The following is a 9420-nucleotide window of genomic DNA, read 5'->3' as shown; positions in this document are numbered from 1 at the left end:
TGCTCATGTTTGATGTGTTGTATGCTCTGGTGTGTTTATGACTGACTATTGGTCCTCTTGGTCCCTTAGTGACAGGAGGCTTAGTGAGGGTGTCTTTAGTTCCTAGAGGCAGGGTCAGAATAAATAGCAGGTCCCAGATCTGTCTGTCATTATGTGATTTTACTTTCAGGAGGTATCATTTGGAAACTTACTACCTATAATTTTGCTTTGTGTTAGGAGTATGGAATACTATAGATTTGCAGGCAACAACTGGGGATACCTGCAGTTTTCTATCTCTAAGCTCCACCCCCACATTTTTCTGGTGAGGTCTTAATTTTCTTTCGCCTTACCCCCAGACTTTGCCTTACCATCTCTTTAGGGCAGAGGTGGGTGAATGGCCCAAGTTTGAGCATCATACTCCTGTATCCGTGACTGCAAAGCGGTTGCAAGGAGGAGAAGCTCTGTTTCTGCCCGAGTTGCTGTGTTGTTGGCAAGTGATGGAAAATAGAGGGCAGCTAAACTTCGCCGGCAGTGAAGCCAGTGAGAAGACAAGAAATACTGGCTTGGAAGCCAGAGCATTGGATGATATGCAGCCATCCTTACTCTGCAGCTACTCGGAACTTCCCAGTCTCGTACTTACTTTCTCCTTTAGCTAGCTAGCACAGCTGGATTGAAGTTACTTGTGTGTCCTCCCCTGCATAGCGAGTGAGCTGTATGCATTTGTTGGGGACTCTCTGAAGAGACTTAGCAGTTTTTCACACGAGTACTAATTAAGTCAGTACAATACAACAGAAAAACAAAATCAATAAATGAATGTTTAAGTTGGTACTTTCTCTTAATTAGCTGTACTATCACTTAATTAAAAGTCTACTACGAGAACATAATCCACATGGTGATTTCTTCATTGAAAAATTTCCAAATTGCACAAGAAATATAATGGAGTATACTATATTTTAAAGTATTTTAAAAAGGTTCCAAAACATTCTTTTTCTGAATATCAAAATTCTGGCAGATTCCATTTGTCAATGTCCATTAGCTACATGGTCCATTTCTAATTTGATTTAATTGTTTAAATAACTGTTAATAGTTTACTGCTATCAGGATGTAGAAGTTTTACCAGAGTCATTAATTAGTTGCTTCAGGGAGTTTTATAAATTAACACCCAGTTAATTTTTATTAGCTCTGTGTTCTTTCTCCTTTATCCATTTTTTGAGAATTAAGCACAGTAGCTGGAAATGTCATGAGTGTACAAACTGAACTTTGCTTTCTGAATATTAAGTTTGGACCAGTCACTAATGTTGTATTCTGAGCTCTGTGTCAACTTTGGACGTGTGTGTTTCATGTATATGTCTTGCTGTGTTGTGCCCATTATATAGAAGATGCCGCTGCTGAGTGAGAACTTAAATTAGCCCAAGTGCAACAGACCCTGTAGGACTTTAGACAAGAAGTACAAGGGTACTCCTGAGAGTAAAGCAGAAGAGGGTAGCCAAACAGTTAAATCTTATACATTTACTTGGGCTAGTAGTTTCCCCATTATAATATAGATTTATAACAATATTAATAGATTATAGTGTTTAATATATTGGCAGATTTTTTTATAGATAGCACAAAAGTATTAAAATGAGAAGGCTTACTCCTATAATAACTGTGTGTGCAGGATGCTCTTAGTGACCCCAGGAAACTAAAACACATCATGATAAAGCAAGGAGGAAGCACAGTGCACGTGTGAGCTTGGCAGAAGAAGACTTGACGGGAAGGAATGCCTCCTGTTGGGCAGATTCATCCAGACAGGACTTCTTCAATCCATAGATTCGCTGGGATACCTTAATGCCCTCAGACTGTTCCAAATACTTATTTTGAACTCTACGTGTGTGTGCTGGGGGTGGTATGTGCATGTGAGTGTAGATGCCTGTAGAAGCCAGAGGCAGTAGATCCTCCTGGATTCCCCCTGAAGGGGGTGCTTGGAATGGGACTTGGGTCCTCTATAAGAGCAGTAAGCGCTTTTAACTACTGACCCATCTCTCAAGCCTCAAATCTTAAAGCTCACAGATTTCTTAGTATCTTACTATAGAAAATTAAAGGTGTTGGGATGGTGTAGGCATTTGGGGATCATTGTCTCTTGGAATCTCTGCTTGACATCTCTCTCTTCCTCCGTGTGTGTGTATGTGTGTGTGTGTGTGTGTGTGTGTGTGTGTGTGTGTGTATCTGTATTAAAGAGAGAATGGGAGTGGAGGGGAACAAGGAAGAAAGTAGAGACTTTAGGAAACTCTGAATTCATGGCCAGCCTGGTCTGCAGAGCAAGTTCCAGGACAGCCAAGGCAATACAGAGAAATCTCGTCTCCCAAATGAAACCAAACAAAACCAAACAAAGAAAAACAAAAACTCGTGGAGAAAGTTACCTTTCTTCTTTCCTCCGCAGCCTCTAGCTTTTTCTGGATCTCCTCCAGAGACAGGTCTTTCTTCTTTGGAGAAGCTAAAGTTCGTGGAGCTTCTGAGATGGGAGATGGTGGCTTCAAGATCAACTCAAAAGCCTGGCCAGAGGCTCGCTTGTTGATCTGCTTCACCTCCATGTCTATGGAAGGAACATCAAGAATGTCAAGTAGGCATCTGAATCAAGCAACTACTTTAATGAGCCCAGCAGTTCAAGAGGCATCTTATTCTAGGAAGTGGAAATGAAGTGCTTCCAAAATGCACGAACTCCCACAGCTTGACTGTGCACACACTTTCACAGTGTAAATGTTTTTTTTTGACAAATGTAATAAATTCTGTCATTTGCAACCACATGTGTAAACCTGGAGTGCACTGTATAAGAGAAAGCTAGGTAGGCCCAGCAAGGCAAAGATACTGTCCTCATGCATATAGAGTGTGGTGTGCCAGCCAAGGCTGATGGATACTGGGGAGATGTTGGTTAAACAGTATAAAATTTTAGCTAGAAAATTAAATATGTTCATGAGAGTCCTGGTTTGCTTTCTGTCACTGTGACAAAACACCAAGGCCACAGACAACTTTGGAGAAAAAGATACACTTGGCTTACAGTTCCACATCACAGCCCATCATTGTGGGAAGCCAGGGCAGGAACCTGGAGGCTGAAACCACAGCTGAGACCATGCAGGGACACTGCTTACTGCTTTCATCTCCATGGATGTTCCAGCTTACTCTTTCATACAATGCAAGACTAGGGTAGCACCAACCACAGTTGACTGGACCCTCCTGCATCAGTCAAGAAAGTGCCCCGTAGTGATGCACACATGCCGGTGGGATGGAGTCAGTCTCCAATTGCCCTTCCCCCTTCCCAGCTGACTCAAGATTGCATTAAGCTGACACACAATGTGATCTGCAGTGATAACTGTAACATTATACTCTGTTGTTTTACACTTGAAAGTTATTAGCACGTGTTCATTGTGCAGAGTGGTGGGTGTGATTGTGATCTTTTACAACTTTCTTCTCATGTGCTTTGTTCGTATGTGTACCCCATTACCGCCTCTTGTCTTTCTCTGCCTCCCTTTGATTGGTCTCCTTCTCCCCAAATACCTTCCCCTACTTTCACACACACTATGTGTGTGTGTGTGTGTGTGTGTGTGTGTGTGTGTGTGTATGGTGTGCATATATATGTGTACATGAAGACCTATGAAAGAAAATGAGATATGTGCCTTTCTGAATCTGATTTATTTTGTTAATAAAATGATCTCCAGTTTCATCTATTCTTGCAAATAATAATTCTGTTATTTTTAATGATGGATTAAAGTTCCATTTTGTTAGTGGTCTAAGCATTTTTAATTTGTTTTCTTTGATTGGGTTCTTGCCAGAAACACATGATAACACATGAGGTAAGCATATGTTAACTAACTTGGTGCCGTCATTATGTAATGTGTATTGCGTTAAAAATGTACACTGTAGGGCTGGAGAGGTGGCTCAGTGGTTAAGGGGTCAGGTTGCTTTTCCAGAGGTCCTAAGTTCCATTCCCACCAACCACATGCTCGCTCACAACCACCTAGAATGGGGTCTGAGACCCTCCTCTGCTGTGCAGACCTACAGGAAGACAGAGCACTCACGTTCATAAATAAACAAATCTTTTTAAAGAATGCACTGTAACACGTAAGTTTTTAATTATTAATTAAACTAAAGAACAGAAAACTGCTAGCCATGCTTATCCTTGCCATATGTACTAACAAGTAAATTACTGTACTTTCACGCTTTAATCATGTATAATATGATTGATAGGCTTATTATCATACATTCATATATTAATCACGTGCTATCATTTACAATCTGAAATAATTTGTAGCATAAAGCAGTATAATAGGTAGTGTCTTTGAGGACATTTGTAACTTCATAGCTCACAATGTAGGAAAATCTACTGATTTCTTTAAAGCTTCACTGGTCTTCAGCTTGATCCCACACTTCAGCACTCTGGTCCACTAATCTTTGTTTGCATCCAGAAACTTCTTGGCATTAAGCCACTGCTTTGTGTCACTAGTATTTCATGTGTAGGTGTGTCTTGTTACCCTCCAGAGTGGTTCTAAGACCCCCAGGGGATTCCCAAGCACTCAACGGCCCAGTCTCTTACTGTAACACGACAGAACATTGAGGTCCAGAAAGAGCACTTCACATGATCTACGCTGCTTAAATAATCACTATCGAGGCAGGGACACAAGGCCAAGTAAACACTTTGGAAACACGAAAGTCTCTACTGAGTGCTTTTGAAGCCGTGCATGTGGAGTTGTCTCTTCGGCTTCAGACAGCTCGCACAGCTCTGCTTCCTGCCTCTCAGTCCCAAAGCAGCAGAGACCACCCAGTTCTTGGGTCCCAACAATTTGCTTCTCTCCTTGTGTGTTTTAAGACTCATCTACAGAGCTTCAAGTCCCAGGAAGGCAAGGGCCATGCCGCATTCATCATGGGATCTCAGTGACAGACCAGATTCCTGCTAACAACAACATCTGACAGACATTATAGATCTATGCGGTTGATTTAATGGCTCAATGGACATACAGGAACTGGGCATGCTGCATGTGTTCTAGTGGAAGTTTTGGTTGAAGATGGATTGGTTGCGTGCAGACAGAGATTGCTGCTTCTGGAAAGTTAATTAGCCTTCTAAGGCTTGTGTCATCAGAACAGCAAGGCTCTGAGATTTCAGAGAGAACTGAAGGCACTTAAGACTGGGCGCCTGCCCTTTACCTTCTTTTTAATGACTTTTGCACATGTGGAAAGGCAGAATAACTGTGAGCCTACCAAACATCAGACTGTCTCAGGTAGCTCTGGTATACACGACTGCCCTGCTTTGATTAGGTTGGCCGAGTTAGACGAGGTTGATAATAATAGTATCACAATAGGTCCTGAGGACGTCTTAGGCATCAGGGTAAGACATGTAACACCCTCTCCCCAACATTCCTAGGAGGGAGAGTAAATGATAATTAAAGAGTCGAAGTATCCTCTTTCCTGGGGCCACATGCATTTGAAGATCCAGAAATGAAACCAAACTTACCTAACCACCATGAGTTGGCATAAAACAAACTGAAAAGGCTGCACTTCAATTAAGACAATTGGCAGCCTGGCTCAGTGGTGCACACCTTTAATTCTTGCATTTGAGAGGCAAAGGCAAGAGAATGAGTATCTCTAGAGTTTGAGGCTATCCTGTTCTGTACAGTTAGTTACGGATAACCAGGATAATATATATGGATTTGATCTTTGTTATTAGCTTGTTTGTATTTGCTCACGAAATATGGGTACTGTAGAAAGAAAATAGTGATGTTGATACGTTTTCTAGTCTTTGAATGATCTGTGTAGAAAAATAGTTTCTTGCAAATTAAGATCTGGTGTAATTGTAGTTTAGTGTGCTTTATTATTTGAAAAGACTTCCGGTGGATTGCGATGTGCTGATCAGGATGCTGGTAGCAAGCCAACCATACTTCCTAAGAGACATTAATGTGCAGTTAGTAGCAGCGGCTTCAAACTGCTGTAAGCAATAGGCAATCAATAAGACCTAATGGCTGGACACAGCAAATCAACACTGAGATCTATAAAATGCTCATCTAATTATGTTAGGAGCTCCTGGAGAGAAGCACATGTACTCAGACTCCGGCCCGCTGTGCAACTAGAGGTGTCTCTGCCGCAGGCGACTCACCATCGTAGGTGTAGATGTTGATGTTGCGAGGCTCCGGGTAGAAGCATGAGCAGATCAGTGACAGCATGGACAGCTCCTTCATTTTTTCCTTGTAGGCTGCAAGGGAAGGTGTAAGATTAGAGATTCATTCTCTGAATTTCCTCTTAACGCCTCTCTGAATTTGAGCAATAATTATAATCTTCTGCAGAAGGCAGGCTGCTTGGCTTGCTTCCTCAATGAATGAGAAGGTAAACAAGCCTGATGCATATACTCATTCTTATAGAGGAAGCTAAGTGTGTATTATTGTAGGCTACATAAACAATGAAAGTGAGTTAGAAAAAAAAAGGACTTGAGATCCAGGAGGAAGAAAGACAGAAAAACACTGGCAAAAAAACCAGACGAAACTAACGTGTGCAATCTAATTAATGCATGTGTGAGCCTCTTCACACAAGTTATGATTCTCAGGGTTCATCCTGCATCACCGCTATCCATTTGGGGATAGTCACAGAACTCTTCCGGAGAGTTGTTAAGCATCTGCACCCTCCAGGGAGCTTTGTGGCTGTTTTCTCTTAATTCCCAAATGCATTTTCTTATCTCACCTTCTCCCCATGTGCTGAGATCTGATCAGGATCTCCCTCCCTTTGCAACACAGTCTGGATACCAGCCTCTCAGAGAAGCTGGAGATTAGCCTGTGCTGCTCCCCCTCCTCCCTCCTCTCTACCCTATGCCCACCTTTCTCCTCTAATAGTCCTGCCCTAGAAGACCCGGTGAGCATTTCATGGCTGTCACCAGCACAAAGGTCTCCAGACAGAAGAATCTGGGATGAGAGGGTAGGACACCATCACTTTGGGTGGATATTTAATTAGTGAAATTAATTAAAGAAAATGGCAAAAAAATGAGGAGCGTACTATACCTTATAGTAGCTTGTGACAGGGAAATAGTAACCTCACATGTAACATCTGTGTGTTGGTGAAATCTTTTAATCATCACCAGGGACTTTTGAAGTGCAAAGAACAGTGTCTAGACCTTGGAGGGAGAAGGAATTCTAGAAGCTGAATTTAGACATTATTGACAGTACATCTTTTATTGATAAGCCGGAAGCAGATCCAACAGATATTTTACCGTGTCTAGCACATGGACTATGACCACATGCAGCTGAGGAGGACAGCTATGAATGCAGCTAGAGCAAGCCAGTAAGTAAATGTACCTAAAACCACACGAGATTTAACTTTTTATAACTCAGCTGTGTGTTCCCCAAGCCTCACTTTTGCAGATGACATGCCACAGCCAAGAGGCTGACAAGATTTTTAAATCTGTAGTCCACCTACTCAATTGCTAATTTTGTCAGTGAGGGAATTGAGTCTCACAGAGGCCAAAGTCACACATGACTGATGACAAAGATGGGGCCTCTGGATAAAGGGCGATGGAAGAATCTATACCAGAGCTGCCAAGGAGACATCCAGTCCTCCTTTAGAACGCAGTCTAGGGGCCGTAGGGCTATGTGTCTGAGAATGAGATCCAGCCACATGCACAGATCAACATGGTCAGTTTCATGTGGTTCATCTTAGCATGTCCAGACGACCTGCGGCAGCATCTCGGCTAGCTTATTTCCTAACAATGAAAGCCATGATTGGTTCTGGGCCACAGGCGTTTTTGACAACGCCCGTTCTGAGAAATTTTAGTAAATTTTCAATTTTAGAAAGTTGACCTACATTTCTTTGCCTTGTTTCTTTTTGGTTAGTCACTTAGAAATATCTAAGATGGTTTTTCACGTAAATGTTCAGTGTGAATCATAATTTCTACCAGAGCACAGTGTATTTGATGCCTTAACATGTTCCAAAAACTGACTCAAAACAGTATAACCAAGCTTTGTGTGGTAGGATTGCTACCTTTTTCTTTTTTTTTAAAATATAGTATGGTACTCCAAACATTTTGCAAAATAAAGTATACAGTTAACCCTCCACATCTTTGGGTTCTTTACCCACGAATTCAACCAAGCTTATATTGAATATATTTGAAATAAAAATGACCTCTGCAATGGCACATACTAGTCATGTAATCGCTATTAGACAACTATCATTCAGAACTGCTTTGTGTGGACTACATATAGATGCTTCTCTTATCCCTTAAAGATACAGTGTAATGGCCATTTCCACAGTCTTCATATTGTATGGGGTAATCAGTATATGGCTTACGGTATATGACAGGAGATGCATGAGCTCCAGACAAATACTTTCTCCTTTTAAATAGGAACTTAAACACCTGCAATTCTTCTGTTCCTAGGGGGTCATGGAAATAATTTCCATGCATATTGAAGGATGACTGTATATCCTATACAGTCAATAGATTCAATTCTTACTAAGAAGTAGTCTAAACATAAAACTAAAATATTTTCTAACCCAGAAAGAATATCAAGTTAGAGTTATAGAAGATTGTAAGTTTATATTAATTGCTCTTTATGTCTGTCATTAGTGACTTGGTAACAAACTTCAGTAATTTTCAGTAAGATCTCCCAGCTAGTGAAGAGTAGGGTGTACAGATCACCTGTGGCTGACTCATGGGGAGCCCTATGAATGATGAACAGCAATTTATGCTAATAACTGAAGATTTTTATCCTCTGTACCCCATTTGGTAATACGCAGACATGAAACCTTTGAGGATCAGATAGTAAAGTCCAAGTCTTCATGAGTGGTCTAGAACCCTTTTAAGGGGGGGAGAGTCGGATTCAACTCTTTCTGCTGAGAAAACACAAAAAGCACCTTGTTTGCACCTTGGAATAGAGTCATACCAGACTGCCACCAAGCTTCTCGGCAGCTCACAGAACCCTAGTCTCCGTAGCTTTGTTAAATCATATCTGTCGTGTTGGCCAGGGCTGAAAAATTGACTGAAGTATTGGTTCTAAGCTGCACTAGGCAGCCTGGGGTAGTGAGGTCCTTAAAGGCTTTAGCGTTTAAGACTTCCTTTCAGGGTTCAGTTAAAGGCAGCATGGATAGCTAAAGCGGGACTAAAGATCTGAGGGTAAAGGAATCTACTCACAACGGGAATTGTCTGTCCATGTCTCTTTATTCCTCTCCCTTCAATCCATCATTTCTCACTGTGCCACTCATTCTTCTTGTTCCACACTGTTCTTAGTTCCACATTGTTCCTTAGTTCTACCCATTATAAACACTCCCAGTCAAATATAATATATACCTTTAAAAAACAGCAATTCCCCAACCCTAGCGGGTTCCAGGGCCAGAATTCTTTTCCACCAGAGAAAATCAGGTAAGAGTTTTCACACGCACACACGTGCGCACACACACACACACACACACACACACACACACACACACACACACACA

The 9420-nt window shown here is 41.6% G+C and overlaps 1 protein-coding gene across 1 annotated transcript in view; it reads right to left on the bottom strand.

Moving 5' to 3' along the window:
- Stmn2 (stathmin 2) overlaps positions 1-9420 on the bottom strand; it is a 52780-nt gene that overhangs the window by 15492 nt on the left and 27868 nt on the right. The window contains exons 2-3 of the mRNA XM_005361791.2: positions 6101-6196; positions 2379-2551 (exon numbers count right to left, since the gene is read on the bottom strand). Coding sequence (XP_005361848.1) covers positions 2379-2551; positions 6101-6196 — 269 coding nt within the window. The remainder of the gene's footprint in view (positions 1-2378; positions 2552-6100; positions 6197-9420) is intronic.

Source organism: Microtus ochrogaster, linkage group LG5 (genome assembly GCF_000317375.1).
Source record: "Microtus ochrogaster isolate Prairie Vole_2 linkage group LG5, MicOch1.0, whole genome shotgun sequence".
Lineage (NCBI taxonomy): Eukaryota > Metazoa > Chordata > Mammalia > Rodentia > Cricetidae > Microtus > Microtus ochrogaster.
The sequence above is the reverse complement of the archived record's forward strand: the minus strand, read 5'-3'. Positions and strand labels throughout refer to the sequence as shown.